The sequence below is a fragment of the Musca domestica genome, unplaced genomic scaffold (genome assembly GCF_030504385.1).
Source record: "Musca domestica strain aabys unplaced genomic scaffold, Musca_domestica.polishedcontigs.V.1.1 9, whole genome shotgun sequence".
NCBI lineage: Eukaryota > Metazoa > Arthropoda > Insecta > Diptera > Muscidae > Musca > Musca domestica.
The window spans coordinates 11,048,256-11,072,444 of NW_026712435.1; the positions used below are offsets into that span (position 1 = coordinate 11,048,256).

The 24,189-nt window shown below is 35.0% G+C and overlaps 1 protein-coding gene across 8 annotated transcripts in view; it reads right to left on the minus strand.

Moving 5' to 3' along the window:
- The window catches only part of LOC101892637 (calcium uniporter protein, mitochondrial), a 266,622-nt gene extending 259,316 nt beyond the window's left edge, over positions 1-7,306 (minus strand). For 2 of the 8 annotated variants that reach the window (XM_059131661.1, XM_005190004.4), the window contains exons 1-2: positions 6,486-7,122; positions 5,857-6,142 (exon numbers count right to left, since the gene is read on the minus strand). In XM_059131661.1, the coding sequence (XP_058987644.1) occupies positions 5,857-5,979 (123 nt within the window). In that variant the 5' untranslated portion in view covers positions 5,980-6,142; positions 6,486-7,122. The other 6 variants (XM_059131660.1, XM_005190005.4, XM_011296867.3 and 3 more) reach the window with 6 other exon arrangements.
- Positions 7,307-24,189: the final 16,883 nt, after the last annotated feature.

The following is a 24,189-nucleotide window of genomic DNA, read 5'->3' on the forward strand; positions in this document are numbered from 1 at the left end:
TTTGGACCTATTTTTCTTACCTATAATATTAAAGATCTGCTTATAAGCCCAAGGACCAGGTTTAATTTCACTTAATTTCGAATTAAAAATGTTGGCCTGCTCTAATTCTACTTGCTCCTTTATGATTATCTTTATCAAATCAATTTGTTTTGATATCAGCAAATAATCTGGGTGGTTCCTATTAAAAGTTCGGGCAAAAATCCTTTTCAAATCTTTTTGCCAATTATACTTAACTCTAAGCAATGATTTCAATTTATCCGATGGAATGAATTTAAAATTACCTCTTTTAACCTCACGAGAATGCAACTTAACTACGAAATTGAGAGTCGCTACAAACTCCTCTATATAATAGTCAATCTCAGAATTTGTCAGATTTCGGTTGATGGGAGGATAATGGCATAGCAAAGAGTTAATAATATCTTGTTTGAATGAATCCCAATTAGTATTCTTAAATGAGATGGAGATTTCGGGGTTTTGCAAAATGAAATCAAATTGCGAAAATGAGAGGTGAAGTTTCAGAGGCAAGTGATCTGAAAATGTGGGTAACGTACTTGTTGTGACATTTTGATTGCCAATCAAATTGCTACTAACAATAAAATGGTCCAAATGTGAAGAACATCTGGGATAAGTGGGATAGGAATCACAAATCCTACATACATTTAAGCTCTCGGCAGCCAACCAATTTGACAGAACCTCACCATTATAATTATTAATTGTGTCGCCCCAAGTAATGTGTTTAGCATTTAAATCTCCTGCAATTACAAGCCCATCAAAACTTCGAGAAAAATTTAGAATTACTGACAAGCCATTAATAATTAACCTGCGGTCAGAATTGCTTGGGAAGTAAACAGACCCAAACAAAAGTTTTTGAGCTGTTCCATTCATCAAAACATTGATTTCTACAAATAAATTTGGGAATTTTAAGTCAGGAATTGATATTTTCGAATAAGAAATTGTCTTTTTAATAACTATGCCAACTCCAACGGAACTCTTGTCCCTTAAAACAATAAAGTTGTCTAGGTATATATTGTTTCCCTCAGGCAAATGTAACTCCTGGAGAAACGCTATATCAGCATTACCTTGATCCAGTATTACATTAAGTTCCAATTTTCTAGCTATGTTGACTAGGGAGCCAACATTAAAAGTTACTAAGTTCAAAGAATTACGGATGGTATACATCTTGGACATCTTGCATTAATTTCAAGCATTCAGCCTTTGCTTGATCTTTTGTCATTTGTTTGTATTTACCTAAAAAATTCTTGATCCTTTCTTCTAAAGTTAGAGATTCAGGATTGCATAACATTTTGGCTACTTTTAAAAATTCCTGAATTAAAAAAGGTTTTTCTTGCTTCTCTTGTGCTCTATTTGTTTCACTAAGAACATTAGCAAATGTTCTATTATCACTAGTCCAGTTTGTACCATTTACAAAACTTGACACATTTTTTATCGCAGCCATTTTCCGTACTTTTGATTCTTCAGCAATTTTGTTTCTATAAGAGAGAAATTTCTTATAGGAGCTACATCCCCTATAGCTAGCTGGGTGCCCAAAAGAATTGCAGTTAACACAAAATACTTTATCGTCGGGACCTATTTCACATGAACCGGGTTCATGTTTTTTATTACACTTCCCGCATGAAAAAGGGCGACTGCAGTTTTTCGAAAAGTGACCCCACTGTTGGCACCTCCAGCATCGAGGAATTTTTTTGGAAGCTTTCGGTTTTTCCCAATACACTCTTTGCTCAAGAATATACCTTATACCAAGAATCTCATTAGCTTTACGATTTGCCTTTAAAGTTACTAAGAACAAACTAGTATCAACACCGTGTTTTCTTGAGAAATCTGTAGAAAACTTTGTTACAGTTTCTACAGTATCCGGAACGAACTTATCTATTTCAGACTTAATGTCATTTACGTCAGTTTTAAAGTATAAACCTCTGCAGACTATACTTTGACGTTTGAACTCTTTGGGAGTATATGTATAAGAAGCAATATTTTTTTCTTTTAATAACGCTATCATCTCAGTATGAGTCGTGGCATCTTTTAAAAACAATTTGCTTTTAGAATTAGATTGATTTTTAATTTTAAATTCAATTTTTTTAGCCTTCAACTGCTCAATGAGAGAAGTTATATTGACGTTCTGTAGGAAAATAGGAGGACAAAAAGAATTCCTTTCCGCCTTAGTTGGTTCACTATTTTTAGAAGTGCGTGTGCTGTTATGTATTATTTTTTCATTTACACTAGACTCAATATCTAAATTGCCCAATAGAGAAAATCTATTTGTACGATTAATATTAGCATCTGTAATAACGGTCGGTTTAAAAACATGCTTTGATAAATCAATTTCCATATCCGTTTCACGTTTACGTTTTATCTTCGGTCTCACCTCTTTAAAGTCTTGATCTACGGAAAGAATGGACATTGTATCCTGATCCCAATCATTACATAACGTTTCGTTGCTAACCCGAGATATAGAATCATCCTCAATGGTACCATCAGTTGGGCTTGGTTTGGTTGCGGCATTATCCCCAAGAATAACATTAATTGGATTTTCAAAAACAGCAGTTGATTCCCAAGATCTGATTTCATAAGGTTTGATGATGTTGAAATTGATTCTTTAGGTTTCCTGGTACGATTCAAAATAGTTTTTGGAGTGGCTCCTTTCGAATTATCTTTCGTTACTCCGTCGGAACTATTGGGAGGCCTTCCTCCCGCTTGCAAAAGCGTTGAATGTTTTCTCATTCTTTTCAAAAGCAAATAATTAAATGTATATTGGTCTTTATTCAAGATTTCTTGAAATTCCAAAAATATTCAAATTTTCAGATTTCTTTTTTTTTTTTAAATTCAATTCAATTTAATTTTTTTTTTTTTGATTAGAAAAGCACAACCGGCTCGTTCGACAGACAAAATTCGAATCAATTTTCCACACATTTTCAATAGGATTTAAGTCCGGCAGTGCCGGCCAGCTCAACGTCATAATTTTGAATCGCAATCTTGTCGAAATACACATCTAAGTGGCATTCAGCGTTCGACAGAATGACATTGTTCAATATATTCGTACAATAAATTTCACTGTTCTTTCTATTCTAAATATAGGCCCTGTACAACGGTAGGAACAAAATGCCCATAACAATACGTGGAAGGAGTCCGGGGTTCTTAGGACTTCTTACGGTAAAACTACTCAATAAAGAGTTAAAAAATTAACTAAAGGGTGGGATGAAAAAACTTCAACCCATTTCAGACTGCTGTCATTTCTAAACCACTCGTCCGACAGCTGTTAAAATTATTCCAGTGACAGCTCATTATATTGTTTACAAGCGTACAAACGCATTTTAGTGAGAATTTTCCAGAAAAAAACTTATTCGTGATGGAATTCAAGCGTGATAGTGTGATTTCTTTATATTTGGCTGGAAAAACCACAAGTGGCTATCGTTAGAGCACTCCAGCGTTTAAATGTGAATAAATCGTTTGTGTCTCGTACCATCGCTCGTTACCGTGATACTGGTAGCATAGCTCGACGTCATGGAAGTGGACGGAAGAAAACAGCAACATCAGCAGAAATGGTTCGAAAAGTAAAGAAGCGACTTGTTCGAAACCCGCGTCGCAATGTCCGAAAATCGGTTCGTGAGCTGAACACATCGCGATATTCCATTAGCCAAATATTGAAAAATGATCTCGGAGTAAAGCCATTGAAATTCCAAAAAGTGCAAGAAATTACACCGCAACAGAAAGAAAATATACTCAAAAGAGCTCAAGAGTTGCTTCGCTTGGCCGAAAGTGGTGAACTGCCGAATTTTATTTTCTCCAATGAGAGACAAAATGATCGTGTTTACTTGCCAAAGAGGTCAGCTGAAATGTGTACCTTTCGTTGGCCACCAGAACTCAAACGCCGGACGGTGGTGATTGGGTGGGCTGTCATTACAGCCGATGGTCGCTCTCCGCTCGTATTAATCGATCGTGGCATCAGAATAAATGCCGAATATTGTCGCGAAAATATTCTGGAGGGTGTATTAAAGCCTTGAGCACGCAAACATTTTGGCTGCAGACCTTGGACATTCCAACAGGACTTAACACCATCGCACTCAGCACGCGCGACCCAAGAATGGTTACAAATTGAGGTTCCTCGCTTCATTTCCACAATGGCCACCAAAATCTTCGGATACCAAGCCGTTGGACTATTGTGTCTGGAGTATTTTGGAAAGCAAGGTGGGCACTAAAAAATACCAAAGTGTCGATCACCTCAAGAAAGCGCTTCGCCGGGAATGGGCCAAAATACCGCAGAACAACATTCGGGCAGCGTGTGACGGTTTCATTGGCCGTTTGAAGGCCATAATTCGTGCCAAAGGTGATCAATTCGAACAAATCCAGACTTATTCTAAAATTGGATACTATTTCCGACATTTTAAGATTTAAGAAAATGTAAAAATTATGGCGATTGACTTTGTTGCAGTTTTTTTTCATTTCACCCTGTATACAGGCGTTTTCTGTCATATTTGATGCTTCTGGAATTGTAACCAATTATGAGAGTTCTATTGTTACCTTCATTATTTATCTTTAGAAGTAAAACCTGATCCCAACGTGTCCTTTCCCAATTTTTACCATAACTTTGTTACTTACTTATTTTTTTTTTTTTTCATTCATTTTACTCATTTATCCCTTTATGATGTTTGTACAAACTCCGTGATCGAAAAAGGCTTAGTGAATATAATAAACCATGAACTAGATTCTCGCACTAGTTAAGTTAAAAGAGATGGGGTAATTCTCATTTCCCATATCGAAAAAATCTCGATCGAAATATTTATATTTGAATGTGTACATTTCAGCTTGATTGATTTGAAACATTCGGTAGAATCGACCATACTATGGAGGGTATATTAAGTTTGTCCGTCAGTAGAAATCTCTCTAGCTTCGGAACGAAGTAGATGGACAAATTGTACTCAAATGAATTTAAGTTTCATAGAATTTTTATTGAAAATGGGAAATATATATTGTTGTAGCCCCCATAAAAGGGTATCAGTCGATTCGAGGTATTTTTGGAGTTTGGTCACACTTTCATCCGATTTTGTTTAAATCAAGAGTTTGTGTTTCCAGCGGACAGAAAATATACTTAAAAATAGCTGTTCATTAAGGTCCAAGTTGTGGTATTGACCAAATATGGCGGAGCCTCCCAATAATCAGTAATATGGCCCTACTCTTGCAGATATTTGTCTATGCAGGTCCACGTTTTCGTATAGTCCCCATAAAGCGGTACCGCCCGATTTTTGGTATTAAGGTTAAACCGGCTGAAGTTCTAATGTAGCTGGTTTCCCAATTCTACTAACCCCCTATAATCCGGACTACGTTATGGGTAGGTGGGCCTCTCGGTCGGCAAGAGCGGGAAAGTGAGGCATTGGGAACTATCGACAAAAAGTGATTTAAGACTCATTTTGAACAGAATTGTCATAGTTGGTGTTTAAAATTCGCAATAGATAACACAATATCTGTGGTAGCTCCGGATATGCTCTATTTGGTTGATTTTTTATACATATATTGTCCCAATTTAAATAGGCTATTTAATGTTTAAACATGTAGCAAATTGTATGTAACGCCCGCGTCTTCTACGAATCGTAACGCTACACTACTTGAACACTCATTAACAATTGATTTAAAGTTTCCATCCCTGGAACAAGACCTAATACATATGGTTATGTAGGTTCGTATGTATGTCAATTCTACGACTGCATGAGAGTAAGGCAAACACATGTTTTGATTAAATCCAATTTCCCCTCCCGCATCCGACCGTTCTGCGGACATTGTTCTTCTCTTCAAGGATATGCGAACACTACCTTGTAACTTTGTACATCTATCGAAATGACTTACCACGCTTACAGTCGCCAGTGGTACGAAACGCAGGCCGGTTTGGCTGCGACGGCTGTAGTGCGTAAAATCTGCTGTACGCCGCATTAGCATACGCAGACTTGTTACACATACTCCTGATGCCATTGTTGCTGTTGTAGTTTATTTGTTGATAGTAGTGTTTGCTGTTGTTGTCGTTGTTGTTTAGAGATTTCCAGCTAGCTTTGTCTAGGATTTCGAAGCAACTCCTTCCGTTGTTGAATTATTGCAGGGATCTTTGGGGTCCTGGCTCGTCAATTGTCTACCACACCTAAAACATAAACATCAAAACATATGCAACACTCACTCACTCACTCGCTGGACACATTCACTCACTTCACTTTGGCGTTTCACATTCGCTCACTAGGAAATATATTAAAGCTTCACTTTTTTCCCTTTGCTTTTATGCTTATTTTAATGGGATTCTCAGAGCACTTTTGCTTTTTTTCCTTTCTATTTTCTTTTTATTTTTTATTTGCAACACCCTTTTCTTTCTTCTTATTTTTCACGGACGGATGAAAATTATTGAAGTGGTTTTGGAATTTTCTTTGGTATTAATTTTTTGCTCAACACTAGATGTTTTGTTGTTGTTTAGTAGATATTAGATGGGATACCTCCGGTTCGTAGCGCTGAGGTAGGCCAAATTTTTTCCGTTGTTATTGTTGGACAATACAAAAATAAAAGACAACAACCACAAGAACAATTCTAACGCGGCGCGTACAATACCGTCGAGACGTCAATCTAGCAAAGTGAACGTGTGTGTGTGTGTGTGCGTGGGTAGTGTAGTCGTCGGTGAGTTGGTCGCCTATATTTTTATGCAAATTTCTTTTTTCTTTTTCTTTAAGAATTTCAAAAAATAAATTCTATAAAACTTGAATATGCTAACACGAAGAAGAGGAAGATGAAGCTCTCATACACTCTAGCAAACACAGAGAAACACACACGCGGCAACGGCACGGACGTTTGTCACGACGAGACAACGAGATGGGGTTCTAGCAGTGTGCAACGTTTGTTCCAACGGACAGAAAATCACTGAACTGAAGTCGTCCAACAGTTCTTAAAATATCGTTTCAATGCCGTTCTCACGTTGTGCGTGAGTTCTAGAGTTCTTTCCCCAAAGGTTGTTGTTGCTGCTGCTGCTTTTGTCTTTGGTGTTATGGTTGCTGTTCGCTGATGATGGTGTTGTTGTCGCTCTTCTCAGTGGTGGTATTTTGTTGTTGATTGGAGATATAAATGCTTTTCGCCAAATATGAATTTTCTTACTCACGGCGCAAGTTTGTTGCTCCCGCAGACGAATTTTGGTTGGGTCTTATTTGAGAATAGGTATCTCCTCCATACAACAACAAGTCATGCATTTGACATTAGTCGTTGTTGTGTGTTTTTGTCGATATGTATGAAGGTACGTGTGTGCGGTAGTTTGGTTGGACCCGTCAAGCAACAACAAGTCGTCTCTACAGATGTCATAACAAAACAAAGAAAATAAAATCAACGAATGTCATACTAAGGCGTAACGTCAAACAAGTTTCGCTTTATTTTAGGGTTGTACGTTCCAATAGCAGAGCTTTGAGAAGCTTTTAACAAGTCACCGTTATTTTCGAAAATTACATTTAACCAGTTCGAGTAAATGTTGGCTTTCCGACAGATCCAGTAAGTGTACCAGCAGTCGGTACTTTTTTAATTTTCGCTTCTTCAATCTTCTTGTTGAATTTTTTGTATAACGAAGTAATGTAATTCGGATTCAAAATTTTGTTTAATTTCGAAAAAATAATAATTTTATTAAATTGTTATTAAATAAATTATTAAATTTATAAAATAAAATAAAAAAACAACTCTAGTTTAAAACAAGTAAGCAAAGGCTACAGTCGAGCGGGGCCGACCGTTGAATACCCTACAACACTATAATAAGTGATACAGTTTATATAGGCGAAATACTCGAAAGAATTCCACAAGATATTGTGATAAATAATAAAAGAAAACCATCAGGTTTCGTTCTCTAATTTTCGAATAATAGCAACTTAAACTAATTTGCTCACTTCCAATTTATTGGTAAATGTTGCACGTAAATGGTCTTTCTAGATCTGGAACCAATTTTTCCCAAAGACCTATAATCTCTCAAAATTTGTTATTGGTTTTACATTTGTTATTGGTTTTTGACTGAAACGTATCTATATGAGATACAGACATTTTTTTCTTCAACGAAATCAGCCTTAACGAAATATTCAGAAGTGTGTCTTTCCTGTATTAGTGAATTCTCCAAAAAGTCACTGGAATGGATATTTTCGTATTTTGTCTACAAAAGTTGGCAAACGATTTTACACATTGAATATTTTTGGATGGTCATCCAAAACTGCTTGGCTTTTGAAATGTCCGGTAACCCCCATTCAAATGTGCGTGAGGATCGGGCATTTCAACTCCTAAATATATGGCGATCATCTCCAAAAAGAGTAGGCTTCTATTCTGACCCTCATCTTATCCCCATGCAAAATTTCGTAAGGATCGGGCCATAAATGCGATCTGTATATGATATCTTGATATCCTAACTACTTAGTTTTGTTAGCTGTAGAAATATTACCAAATGTTTAATTCAAAATGAAAATACGCCAAAAATATGACAAAATTGAAAAAATATGAGATAATGTTACAAAATCAAAATTTTCATCTTTAGAGAGATATTTTTATGCGATTTTTTAGACGTTTTTTCTTTCCTGTCAAGAGGCCATTCTGAAGTAATGAGAACTGTCGAAATCAGTTCAGCCGTTCTCGACATATAAGAGATATTTTAATCATATCTTCTTTGATAGACATATATATCGCACATATTTTGCTATATATTCGATTTGTTGGATGTTAACATCAATGTAAAGGTCAGAAGTAACCTTGTGATGGCTTTGTGATTTAGCCGGAATTTAAAATATTCACGGTTTAATGAAAAAAATTGATTTTTTTTCAACACAAAAGATATGGTCTTTTTTACCCGCTAAATATTATCCGATGACCACCGAAATTGGTAGGCTTCTTCCCCTAAACTCTAGCTACATGCGAAATTCCGCGTCGATTGGTCTATAATTGCGACCTGTATAGCTACTGCAAAATCCGACATTTTTCAGTATTTGATCCATTTCAACCCCTAAACATTTGGCGATCATCTCCAAAAGAAATAGGGTTCTATTCCGACCCTAACCCCACCTTCGTGCAAAATTTCGTAAGGATCGGGCCATAATTGCGACCAGTAGCGTGATTAAAAAATTAACATGGACAGACGGACGGACGGACATACATAGCTAGATCGACTCAGCTCGGCAAGCTAGGAAGATCCATATATACTTTCCTATATGGGAAACCAATATTTCGAGGTGTTACATAAATTTTGGCCCAATCAAACTTATAATACCCCCAACACATAGTGTTGTAGGGTATAAAAAAACAAATCTAGATTTTTTCGAAATTTTTTCCAGAGGTAGTTATTTTTACTCTGATTCCGGGAAACTATTTTTTTTTTGTCTTGGGGGCGGACTCGGGACCCCCGATTTTTGACCCGAAAGTCCGGGTTCAAGATCCGGACTGGGGGAAATTTCCGATTTCCATGTTCCATGTTTGGAGTATATGGAGTATTTCCATCGGTTTATACGATATGTGACATGATAGGACGTGACTAAATCAGCTCCAAACATCCTGAAAAGAATGTCGCCTAAGGAGGAGACAGGGGGTATAAAACTATTATTTCGATTAGTCACATTTTTCCCATATTTCAAAAAAAAGAGAGAAAATAGTTGTACTTTGTTAAATTATATTAATCTTGCTAGCAAGTGCCAGCCACTATATCGGCGAAAAGTCCACCTTAAAATTTTAGATTTGTTCCATCAGTTTGTGTTAGTCCTTTTAGTACTCAAATTGCAAAATTTGTTAATTATTATTATTAAAATTTTTCTTTTTTCGAAAAAAATAATAGGGAAATGTTTACCTTTTACACCAAATGTCTTCAAAATCTTTCATTTTCAAGTTTACCGAGGAGGATATTAGTAAAACCACTGAACAATGGACCCATATCCACATATGTCTGTTCAAAACTATTTCAACGTCCCTATTTATAAACTCTAGAAAACGACACTGACTTCAATTTCATATCAAAATTTCAAGATTTCAGCCCAATCCCTTCACCCAATACTAATTTTGGTAACATTTCAAATGCATATTCAAAATAATCTAAATCTCCCCATTCCAAACACCAACAGTGATCAATAATTTGTATCATTTAGTAATTCGTACGGTTACGGTACAGATTTCCAAAACCAGCTCCATATCTCAATTCAGGATACCAACAGAGAGCTCTCTATAAAATTTCTGTATTCCAGCCCTATACATTAAACATATACCAAATTTGGTACTTTTCGTATAATTTTAGAACTGATTTGCGAAACCATTCCCTATCTCAATTCTAGACAGCAACAGTTCTCGCGATATAAAATTATACCAAATTTAGTTCAATTCAGTAATTTTCGAACAACAGTAGTATGCATTTCCAAATTCATCTCAACTCATATCAACCACAGACACCAACAGTTATATAAATATCAAATTTCAGAATTTTATAACCAAGACCAAAAGTAATATATTTTATTAATTTTTGTACAATTATAATGCACATATCCAAAACCACCTCCACATCTCAATTCCAGATACTAAACATTAAACCTCAGGATTGTATCTCTATCCCTTCCACCAAGACAAAATTTAGTACATTCAGTACTTTTTGTAGAATTATACTACACATTTCCGAAACCATTTCCAAATGTCCAGGCTACACATGTACAGCACTTTATGTTCACACAATATCAAATTGTAACAAATATATTATTATTTCGTACACAAGCTCATAACTTCATCTTAATTACAAATCCACCACCAGAAGGGACCCCAATACAACATTTCAAAACTGCAGATTAATCCGTTCACCTTAGTTAGTTAGTACCATTTAGAACGGTTCGCACACTTATCACATGCTTCCAACTTTCCAACCTAGATTCTTAAGTTTCAAATTTTTAGCTCTATCCGTCCAAACAGTACCATTTTTAAAGTTTAGTACCATTTGAGAACTTTTCGTAACTTAAAGTCTGATTTTCAAAAATGTCCCTTTGGTACATCTACCCGTACTCCATCAGTGACTCTCATTCCAAATTTCAGAATTCTAGCTCACTCCATCTGTCCAATATAAAGTATTCAATTTTTAGTACATTTCGTATCCTTTTAGTATGAACTTCCAAAATCCCAACCTTATCACACGGCTACGCAAAATTTCAAGATTATAGCTTCAGTTTTTTCTTCTGGACGTTGTGCTACTTAAGCTGAAGTTAATCCCATATTTTAACCGAATTCTATATCCGATTGAAGATATATAAAATAAAATGATTATTTCGATGAGTTACATATGAGACAAACATAATATACCGTGTTTTTCCCATTTATTCTTTGCCAACACCCGATTTCTCTTGGAGGTTTGACGATATGTTCAGAATGAGAAACTATTGGCAAATTTATTTTCTTGCTGAAAAACTTGACGAAAATCCAATCGTCAAATTCCAAAATGTATTTCTATAAATCCATTGAATATACACAAATCAGAGAAGGGAACCTGTTTTTTATGCCGTGAAATTTGACTTTTCATTTTGCCATGTTTTATTCTTAGTACCTCAAAATTCCTCGAACCGAGATGTGCCTTTAAAAGAAAGTTAATACCAGGTAACGCTTAGATGTGAAAAAAATCCAAGAATGTTAATATTTTTTCACAGTATATTAATTTAAGAGAAATTTGCGGATTTTTCTAAAAGATCGAATTTTTTTTTACAAAAACGTGTTCCTTTTGTTTATCCCAAAACGAAAAAAGCGTTCTCCCTCACAAAAGCTGTAAATTTGAATTTAAAAATTATTCTGAATATTTTTCAAAACAATACATAATCATACAAAATCTGTGCATGTATTTTGACATTACAAGGCTACCATAAGAAAATATTCCCAACATACCAAAAATACAATACAGCTTTAGAATATCAATATAATATTATAAAAATATATATTTTTCAACAATGCTTGAGAAACGCTTATGTTGCACAAACTATTCTCAAATCTTTCCTTTGTTGACAAAATTTTTTTAAATTTTTTTGTGAAAATTATTTTGTTTGGGAAAAAGCAAAATCACGTGAATTTAGGACCCATAATAAATCCGGGAATCATGATATATTTTTTGGAGGCATCAAATAGAAGTGCAGTCTTAGTGGAAGAAATGCAGAAGATCAAATAAGGGAGAAGAAAGCGTCAGGGTATCAAGGCCACAGGAGGCAGTGCCAGCTGGGATGTCCATCTAAGAAAAAAATGTGTAAATGATTAAAAATTAAAAAAATATTTTTTATATTATTACAAATATAAGCTTAATATAAAATTACTTTGTAAGCTTATCCAACAATTTCAAATATAAGCTTACTAGCTGACCCGGACCGCGTTGCTGGCCCGTAGTATTAGTGTATAATGCATATTTTTAAGAACCTAATATAAGATGTAAAGTTAAGCTTTCCTCTTTGAAAAAAAAAACCTAAACCTTGATATAAATGTTGACTTACAACTATGATATGTGAACATTTATATGTCAACAAAGGTTTAAAGTTTTTTCCAAATTTGGTACTTGATGTTCGTGGTCTGTGCAGGTCCACGTCTTCGTATAGCCCCCATATAACGGTACCTTCCAATATTCGGCATTTTGATGATTTTATCGACATTATTCACCGGAATTTAGTATTTGAAGTTCGTAATGGATACTACAGCCTACGACAGAAAAATGTTTATTCAGGTCCACGTATTCGTATAGCCCCCATTAAACGGTACCTCCACATATTCCGTATTTTGATGATTTTAGCGACATTATTCAACGGAATTATTTCAAATTTGGTATTTGAAGTTCGTAATGGATACTATAGAGGATGAGAAAAAAATTGTCGGTGCCGGTTCACGTCTTCGTATAGCCCCCATATAACGGTACCTCCCAATATTCGGCATTTTGATGATTTTATCGACATTATTCGCCGGAATTGTTTCAAATTTAGTATTTGAAGTTCGTAATGGATATTACAGCCTACGACAGAAAATTGTTTATTCAGGTCCACGTATTCGTATAGCCCCCATATAACGGTTTCAATTTAGCATCAAAAGAAACTTTGAGTCAAATCAGTTCTTAAGTTATGTGTTATTAAACTTTTTTAAGTATGTGTGGCCAGTTCCTCTGACCCAAGCAGAGACCTAGGGTTGGAGGGAGAGTCGAGAGTACGTCATATACTAACTATGGAACAGATATCTTCATTATTTTGGCAAATATTAGGATTTGCATAAAAAAAAACTCGGGGTAGGACGAATATTAAAACAAAATTTATCCAAATTGGTCCAGCCTTTCTCGACTGATTCAATTACAAACGAACAACAATTGAGTATATAGATTAAAAAGTAGGCGTGGTCCGTTCAGCCCCCAAATAAATACTTAGTGTTGTGTGGAAAATCAACAGTATCTCGTGTAATAATTTTCAAACCGATATTTTCATTTTTTGGAAAATATAAGGATTTTAGATGAATCAAGTGAAAGAAGGCAGAAAAAGAAAAGCAAATTGAAAAAAAATCTTCAAATTGTTCGCTGATTTTTTAATAGAATTTTCTATTATTTTGAATTACGAGATTCCATTAATTTTTCAAATTTTCCACCAATTTTATAATTTTTGCAATGATTTTTCGTGATTTTTTAGCGATTGTAAAAAGTATTTAAAATATTAATTGTTTGGCTCATAGCTTATTATCTTCTGAAATATCAGTTCGTATAATTCCATTTGCCCAATAATTACATCAAATCTATTAGTAACAGTTTTGTCCGTTGTCGGTTCATACTCCCCAAAAAGACCACTCATATTAGAATTAGAAAAACCAGTAAAGAAAGTCTTAAAGTCGGGCGGGGCCGACTTTATGATACCCTACACCACTTTGCTAATTTAGTAGAGCTCCACATAACAATTAAAAGTTTTTATGGGAGAATTCAATCATACACGCTATGATTATAATTTAAAGGTAAAGGACTAAATATGTCGAAGCATTTGTATTCGGAATTGTATTGCCCATTTGGTGCTCAATTAATTTGAAATCGGATAAAGATATATATGGGAGCTATATCCAAATCTGAACCGATCTCGATAAAATTTGGCAAAGATATTTCTGAGCTGTATTTGATATATTTCCCCAAATATTGTTGTTACAGAGTGCATATTACGGCGGTGGACAAAAATAACAAAAAATTCCATACAATTCGGCCTGATATTACACGTTTGGTGCACAATAAAAGGCAAATCGGACGAAGATATATATGGGAGCTATATCTAAATTTTGACTGATTATTTCCAATTTCAATAGGGTTCGTCCTTGGGCCAAACAAAAGATCTCTGAAAAATTTCATCGGGCAATAAATGCGACCTGTACTTTGTTTACAAAAATACATGGACAGACGGACGGACATGCATAAATCGGCTCAGAATGTGATTCTATGCAGATCATCAAAAGGAACTATGGGTCTATCTCGTTTCCCTGACCACCTTGTGGTGTAGGGTATAAAAAAACTACAAATGTACATTCGAAAATAGCAAGTCAAAATGGAGAAAAAAATCATGCAATATAAAACATTACTATTGTACATTTCAAAAGTCAAAATGAAAATTTTAAAATTTCACATTTTTACGGATTTTTTTTTTTTTTGGATTTTATTCTTTTCTGTCAATAGACAATTCCGAATTTGCCGTTCTTGAGTCATAAGCGTAGTAACTAACACAACTTTCTTTTATACATAATGATATATTTAGACTAAAAAGTAGGCGTGGTTAGTTCCTCAGCCCCCAAATAAATATTTAGGGTTGGATGGGAAGTCAACAGTATCTCGAGTAATAATTTTCAACACGATATCTCCATTATTTTGGCAAATATAAGGATTTCAGAATAGTGGGAGTATTTTTTTCTTCAAAAACCTAACATGGGGTATGACGAACGTTTGTACTAAAAATTATGCAAATCGGTCTAGCCGTTCTTAACTGATTCCATTACAAACGAACAACAATTGATTTTTATACATATAGAAGAAGAAGATGAATAAGGGTTCAATTTCGATAATTCTATACTTGTTACACAAACATTTTTCAATGTTATCTCAAGCTTAAGGCTTATGTTCATAAGCTTATTGTAACATTATTCTCAAGCTATTTTGGTATGTCGGGTTGTATTCAGGTGATTTATATGCCCTACCTTGAAAAGTATTTTACCATGGTTGGAAGGCTTTACAAAAGCGTGATTTTTTTACACTAATGACAAAAAACTGCAAAATCATTTGAAGATGCAAACATTGCTTTCAACATCTCCAAATACTAATCGGTAAACTCATATTTTTTTATTAGGATAAAATCTTAGTTAAATTAACGACATCCAACTGTCCGTTGAAATCTTGATATGCACTCAAATTTGTGTTGTTTAATAGGTGATATATCCCTTTATAGTTTTAGGTAACAAATAACTATGCCTTCTTCGGCATTTTTAACACTGCAGCAAAAATTTCTCAAGTTCGACCGGGAAGAATTTTAAATAACCTTCACCATTTTGAAGGATCTTTTTAAAAATTTTTGTAGAAAATGAAAACCCTTATATGGGGGCTACACGAATATGTGGTGCTTCATAAGTAATTTTTTGTTACAGGTTATAGTACCGATTCCGAAGTCATAGGCTGTAAAACACATTGCGATATTTAAATAAAGAAATTAAAGAAATTTGAAGTAATTCCGGTGAATAATGTCGCTTATACAAAAAAAAAAAAATATACCGAATGAAGGTACCATTATATTTGGGCTATACGAAGACGTGAACCTGCATAAACAATTTTCTCTCATAGGTTGTAGTATCCATAAGGATCTTCAAATACGAAATTTTAAATGATTCATGTAAATAATTTAGCTAATATCATCAAAATACCGAATACCGGCGGGTACCGATAAATGAGGGCTACACGTAGACCTGGACCTGCTTAGGTAATTTTCTGTCACAGGTTGTATTGAATATTACGAGCTTCAAATACGAAATTTGAAACAATTCCGATGAATAATGTCGCTAAAACCATCAAAATATCGAATATGAGCAGGAACAGTCATATTTGAGTAAAATTTAATCAACCTATTTCAATTCGTTCGGAAGCTAGAGTAATTTCCACAGACGGACGGACAACGCTAAGTCGACATAAAATTTTATGCTGATCAAGAATATATACAGTTTGTGGGATCTAAAATACACATTTCGAGGTGTTACAAACGGAATGACAAACTTAATATACCCTCCATATGGTGGAGGGTAGTAAAATATTTGAATATTGAATATTCGACCAATCGTTGCACATGAGTCACGACACGGCCATCTATTGATAAATGTTGACTATGAAATTTTTCATCGAATAAAATATTTTGTGTATCTTTAAAGCTATCGAAGACACAAACCTACAGTGTTTGGCAATGATATCATTGCTAGAAACCGGATACATGCAATATTGTATAATGTGTTCTACTATTTTTAGATGGCGCTCATCAAACGCCTTGATTTATATTAACTCTTACAAATTGTACTTTGTGCTACAGGACATCTATTCGCGGAACTGCGTGGAATCACAAACGTGCTAAGTCGTACCAATAAACAAGTAAAACAGCAGTAAACGAGCCGAGCTGAAATTTGAATACCTTCCGCCATGAGAAAGGTTACAAAGGGGTGATCGAAATAATGGTCTTAGAACCTAGATCTCTTTGGACCAAATCCATTTCGGGACATTTGGAGTCTAGCTTGATTAAAGCAGGAAACTAGTTCCATTGACTTTACGGCATTTAGAAGTATTTTTACTGTAAGATATCACCGTCAACAATGGAAGAGGACCCAATATTAATAGGCTGTTCACTGAACTTTTGTTTAAGGCAGATAAGCAATTGCTATCCAGACAAGCATGTTGTTATTTCAGTTCATTTACTTTTTTCATCTGGGAGTAAAAGCATATTTCACCTATTGCCCTAAGTCAAAAATTTGTTAAGATTTCCAAAAAGAAAATTTGGTTATTTTTTAAAAATGAATGCGCCCGTTGGTTTTGGAGGTGCCCGGACATAACCCCCCATAATTGCAATAGTGATTATGTCCGGTTTGTTTTTGGTCATAACCCCCATAATAATGTGGGTATTATGTCCGCTTCCAAAACGGACACAATCCTAATGTGGAGTATGACCGTTTGCTGTGTGGACTAGAGGAGGAGGAGAAAATCTCAAGCCCCGGCCAAAGGCAGTCTACTTTCAAAAATCAAGAAATGTGGGCGCAGCACATACCCAGAGAAGAAAATCTAAATTTTTTCGCACGCCTATGTCCGCAAATTTTTGGGAATTATGACCGAAACCCCATAATGGAATGGGGATTATGTCCAAGAAAAAAAAACTGTCATAAACCCCACACAGTAGCGGACATAACCCCCATAAAAATGGTGGTGGGTATGTCCAAAGACTTTATTAATTTTCCATTTTAAATACAGGTGTAATTGGGGATGGGGGAAATAACAACCTAATCCGCCAAAGATTAGGTGATGCCACAAACCACGAAATATTGGTTCTGGACCCACGATTTTACATATGTATCTACCTATCTTGCCGAACTGAGTGGATTTAGCTATGTGTTTCCGTCTGTCCATTTTTATTTGTAATCACGATTCGGGTCACAATTACGAAATTTTGCATTGAGTCAGGGTTAGGGTCAGAATAAAAATCTTTAGGGCTTGAAATAAACCAATAGGAGATATTTCTGGAATTCGAGCGAGTTTCACTCTTTGTACATATTTGAGCAAGGTTTTAGGAGGTCTGCTTTTTGTTATACCCTCCACCATACATAGTATGTATATTAAGTTCGTCATTCCGTTTGTAACTCATCGAAATAATCATTGTAGACCCAACAAAGTATATATATTCTTGAACAGCGTAAAATTCTAAGACGATTTAGCCCTGTCCGCCCGTCCGTCTGATGTAATCACGCTACAGTCAAAACAAAATAAGATAGGAGGCTAAAATTTTGCACAGATCTCTTTTTTGTCTGCAGGCAGGTTCGAAGATGGATAGCCCCATATCGGTCCACGATATCGTATAGCCCCCATATAACGGTACCACCCGATATTCGATATTGTGATGATTTTAGCCACATTTTTCAATGGAATTGTCTGAAATTCCACACAAGGAGTCCCTTGTGAGCACTTTATCCCTTGAAAGAGTACTATCTATATACATCGTATAGCCCCTATATAACGGTACCCCCGATATTCGGTATTTTTATGATTTTAGCCACATTTTTTAACGGAATTGTCTAAAGTTCTACACAAGGGGTTCTTTGTGAGCACTTTACCCCCTGAAAAGGAATTGTCTATATAGGTCCACAATATCGTATATCCCCCATATAACGGTTCCCCCCATATATTCAGCATTTGATTTTAGCCACATTTTCCAATGTAAAGGTCTGAAAATTCACACAAGGAGTTCATTGTCAGTACTTTATCCCTGGAAGAGAATTATCTATATAGGTCTACGATATCGTACCTTCGTACCCTTCGATAAACGGTATTTTGATGATTTTAGCCAAATTTTTCAACGGAATTGTCTGAAATTCTACACAAGGAGTTCTTTCTGAGTGCTCCAGACATAGCTTTGTCTATATATGTCCACAATATCGTATATCCCCCATATGTAGGCACCTTCCGATGTTAGGTATTTTAAAGATTTTAATAGAATTTTTAATGGACTTATTATTTTCTTTTTTTTTGAAAATTTTCTAATTTGTTCCAAATGGTGGAGGGTATTCAAAGTTCGGCCCGGCCGAACTTACTACTTTTTTACTTGTTTTATTTGCAATTTCATACTTTTTTTGTGTTTTTAATACGGGGCTCTAGATGAAGTCTCTCCATCCTTAACTGATGCTAGTGCGGTTTATGGTCCGGTCAGGTCATTTTCGAAAATGAGAATGGATTAACAGTGACGATGAATGGAATGCGCTATAGAAAGATGATTTACGATTTCTTGTGCCCGGAGTTGGATCTGTGCAACAAAAGCTTCTAGACTGAGCTATCTCTCGGCGAGGGGATCACAATTGGCCACCGAGGACTTGAGAATTAACTCCTTGCGATTTATTTGGACCGCATTAAAAGTGTCTACGACAACAACTCAGCGTCAAAGATGAAATTCGTAAAAGCTAACGGAGATATGGGTCAGCCACTTCACGTTTTGGTTATGCAAACTTTAATGAAAAGTGTATGATTCTTTTTGTAAGAGTGCTCGTGATGGCCATTTGGGTGATAATGTGTTTTATTATTAAGGACTTTATTATGACATAAACAGAGCATGAGTTTTCTTGACTCATTGCGGAATGGTGCTTTAGAATCTACAAGTAGGAATACGGTTCCTTGTTATACCCTCGGTCACATGGCTGTCGATGATGTATATTTATTGATATGGCCAAAATGTGCCTATTGGGGTTTTACACTCTGGGTCTCTTTGAAAAAAAAAAAAACTATTTCAGGAGTCTGGTGCGCACTATAACTTTTATATTCCAAATTTTGTGCATCATATTCCAATCGAATGGTCTGAAATGTTGAATTGTTCACTCTACTATTAGACTATTTTCAGTAGGAGTTCAGAGTTTGGTATGGTGGTACCTCTTGATTTATATTTTTACTGATTTTCAATTTCCAACCGAATGGTCTGGGTTCTCATTTCGAAAATGAGAAGGAAGGAATGTGCCCCTCAAAAGTCATGCAATATCGGTCGACCTATATCTTGGAAAATAGTATATATATTATCACAAATCTTTAAAAACTTTTACCTTTAAAAACAAATGAACTTCCGCTATCACACTTTTAAATCTAATGCATATATTAAGACAAATTCGATCCACAGTTTGGATTATATTGGAAGACCGATATCGCTAAACAGATTTCAAATGTCCTGAAACAACACGCATTGTATAAAATCATCTAGCCACCACATTCGGAATATTTTATGTGAAATAAGAAACTCAACCGTTTTCATTAAAATATAATCTAAAGCAAATAAATTAAGTGTTAAATGTAGCCTACGGTGTACTAAATACTGCATAAAATATCCCCAGTTTCTCCTCTATCAGCCGGTAATTGATACCAATTAAGCCTGTTTACAAATAATTATTGCCAAGTATCGAGTTTCATAAAAAATATCGCATCAATGGCGGTGATAAATTAATAATGTATTTCAAATAGAACCTCATTAAAATAAATTGATATGGAAATTTATTTACATTTAACTTAATTTACATAAAAACTGTTGTATATACACTAAATACAATGCAAATGTCAATAGGAAGAACGGCGGATTTTAAAGAATAGAAAGAGTAACATTATTTTTTAGAATTAATTTTAAATAAAAGCACAGAAAATGTGATGCAAAATGTTCAAAAAATTCCTGAAAAATCACTTAAGGCAATTGAAAAAAAACAAGTGACAAGTTAAAAAGCAGTAAGTTCGGCCGGGCCGAATTTTGATTACCCTCCACTATTTGAAACGAATTTGGAAATAAAATCCTTAAAAAATTCTGTTAAAATTTTAAAAATACCGAATATAGCCGTTATATTGGTGTCTAAATTCGAAACTTGAAATAAACGGTGAATAATGTAGCTAAAATCATCATAATATCGTATATAGGGAGGTGCCATTATATCGGAGCTGTGCGAAGACCTGGACCAGAATAGACAATTTTCTGTCATAGGCTGTAGCATCCATTACAAACTTCAAATACGACATTTCAAACAATTTCGGTGAGTATTGTACCTAAACTCGTCAAAATACCGAATATAGGGAGGTACTGGAATATGGGGCCTATACTAAGACCTGGACCTGCATAGACAATTTTCTGTCACAGACTGTAGTTTCCATTGTGAACTTTAAATGCGTAATTTGAAAAAATTCAATTGAATAATGACGCTAAAATCACCAAAATACCGAATATAGGGAGGTACCGTTATATGGGGGCTATATGAAAACGTGGACCTACCAACTTAACCTGCCTACTGAAAAAATAAACATGTGTGGAAAATGTTAGCCTTCTCATTTCGTTTAAAAGATAGCGTGATTACAACAGACAGATAGACGGACGGACAGCCAGACAGACGGACATCGCTAAATCGAATTTTACGCTGATCATGAATATATATACTTTGTTGGGTCTGACATGAGAATTTTGAGGAGTTACAAACGGAATGACAAAGTTAATATACCCTCCATAGTATGGCGGAGGGTATAAAAAGGATAATTTAATATCTTCTACAGTCCAGCATTTGGGCGGTGTACGAGTATGTTATATTTGTTATCAGGAAATTGCTACACAATGTGACTAAAATCATCGGAATATCAAACTGGGTAATTATCGTTATATGAGTATTATATAGTTTCCTGCCAAAGGGGATGATATCCGACGTGAACTTCAAATACCACACTTCAAAAAAATTCTATTGAAAATGTGGCTGAAATCATCAAAATCAAATTCTAAGATTCCATATGCTCTGCTATATGAGGGCTACACGATAACGTGAACCTTTATAGAAAATAATCTGTCAGGGGGTTGGTCTGCGGTTATATAGTGGCTATAGGAAACGTGGCCTTAGATAACAACATTGATAAAATGCCGTTGAAATGTGCATTAATCATCAAAATATCGAATATCGGAAATTCCGTTATATGGGTCATTTCCAGAATTTGGAGCCATATGGACAGTTCCTGTACGTGTGCTGGTATATATGTGTACGATTTTGTTGTTAAAATTCGTGATTAGGCGGGTTATCTAGTCAGTTACTTTTGTTTTGGGCTTATTACACAGTGCAACACAAACAATAATTGTAGAAAAAACTCAGCTAATGATGAAAGTAGAGTTAACATGTTAAATATTATCAGTCGATATTTTGTCGACTGATGTATTTATACTCCTAGCCATGAGTTAAGATTATTCTAACTGTTGACCTTTATGGGGGAGGTTCCGAAGCAGTTGGCCAATATTGACCAATTCGTAACTGACCTAAGTCTGATATAAATATTACAACTTGCCATATTTGGACGTCTACTTCCTATACCCTATATGAGATATGTACAAATTTTTGGAAAATGTGGAAATATGCGTGAGGTACCAGATAAAACAGATAAAAATATTTGTGTGTACAAAATTGAAAGGAAATCGAACATTAATATCCAATTTTATACGAATTCATAAATTCCGAAAAATGCATATTTAGATCAGATTTCTGGTTTGTATATTGTTTCGCAAATTATAACAGATATAAGTATTGGAAATTGTGACCCTTTGTGGGTGAGGTACGCTTTTTATAAGCTTCATGGATATTCAAAATGTTAACCTTTTTTGGGGGAGGTACCAGAAGGAGTGCACCGATATATTCTATCTTCATAAACACCTTTGACTCATAAAAATATTATGATGTGTGTAATTTGAATACAATCGGGACCTTACGTAATAGTTATAATTATTCAAAATTTTCACCCATTGTGGGGGAGGTCCTTAATGGAGTGGACCGATCTTGTCCATTTTCTCACATGACCTAGTACTGATGCAAATATTAGGATTTCCAAGGTTGGATCAAAATCGGGATATCCTTTCTCTTTCTGTGCAGTAAATTATTTTCTTTGAAAATTTTGACATTTTGTGTAAGAGGTACCAGAAGGAGTGGACCGATATTGCTCATCTCCGAACTCAATCTAAGTTTGACAATAATATACCCATATTGGGGGGCACAAGTTCCCACCTTTTCAACACTTTTAGAAAATTTCGGATTAACATTCCTCAGAATCCGTGCATTTTAGCTAAACAATTTCTTCGCCAATATTGCAGATAAAACCAGTAAAGAAAGGCTAGGCCGACTTTATGATATCCTACACCACTTTGCATATTTAATGGAGCTACCCATAACGAAAAAAAAATTTTATGGGAATTTTTTAAGAATTAAGTCCTAACTTATTTAAATCAGTTATGATTAAAACCGAAGAGAACTAATATTTATATATATCCCCTCGGAATCGATTTTAACTGAGTTTGACGGAGGCATTTGTGTCTGAACTGATACCAACCAACTTGAGCTGATATTACACTTTTTTGGCACAATAAACGTTAAATCGGATGAAGATATATATATAGCTATATCCAAATCTGAACAGATGTCTACAAAATTAAGCAGAGGTATTACTATGCAAAATCTGATAATTGGTCGCAAATATCGTTGTTGTGGAGAACATTTTAAGGGTGTATGTGACTTAAATACAAAATCGGATGATACATATATATGGGACCTATAGCTATATCTTAACCAATTTTCACCAAATTTGATAACGTTTCTTCCAGGATGAATGCCCAATAAACTTGAATTCGAGTAACGATCTCGATAACATTTTATAATGGCATTTCTGAGCTGTGTTTGATATATTTCCCCGAATATCTTTGTTAGGTAGTGCATATTACGGCTGTGGAGGACAAAAATAACAAATCAGATTAAACACATATATGAGAGCTATAGGTATATCTGAACCGATTTCCACCAAATTTGGCATGCTTACTTCAATTTAGCCGTATGTGCCCAATTCCATCTTATTTTGACTTGCATTAAAAATTTTGTGCACAATAAAATGTAAATCGGACGAAGATATATATCGGACCTATATCTAAATTTTGTCCGATTATCTCCAATTTCAATAGGTTCGTCATTAGGCCAAACAAATAATTTGTGCAAAATTTCATATCGATGGGGCAACAGATGCGACCTGTACTTTGTTTACAAAAATACATGGACGAAGGGACATGCATAAATCCACTCAGAATGCCATTCTATGCAGATTAACAAAAACCAAATATGGGTATATGTAGCTTTCTTGTCTATGTCACAAACAAATGTACAAATACATAATATCCTGACCTGAGGGTATAAATACGAGGCATATTTTTGTTGAAATTGAAACCCGCAAACGAGTCAACAAAGGTGTCTTATTGACTCTTTTTATACCCTCCACCTTGGAAAGCGGGGTATATTAACTTTGGCATTCCGTTTGTAACAACCCTAAATATTCGTCGTAGACCCCATAACGTATATATATTCATAATCAGCATAAAATTCTTAGTCGATTTAACGATGTCCGTATGTTTGTCTGTCCGTCTGTCTGTTGAAATTACGATACAGTCC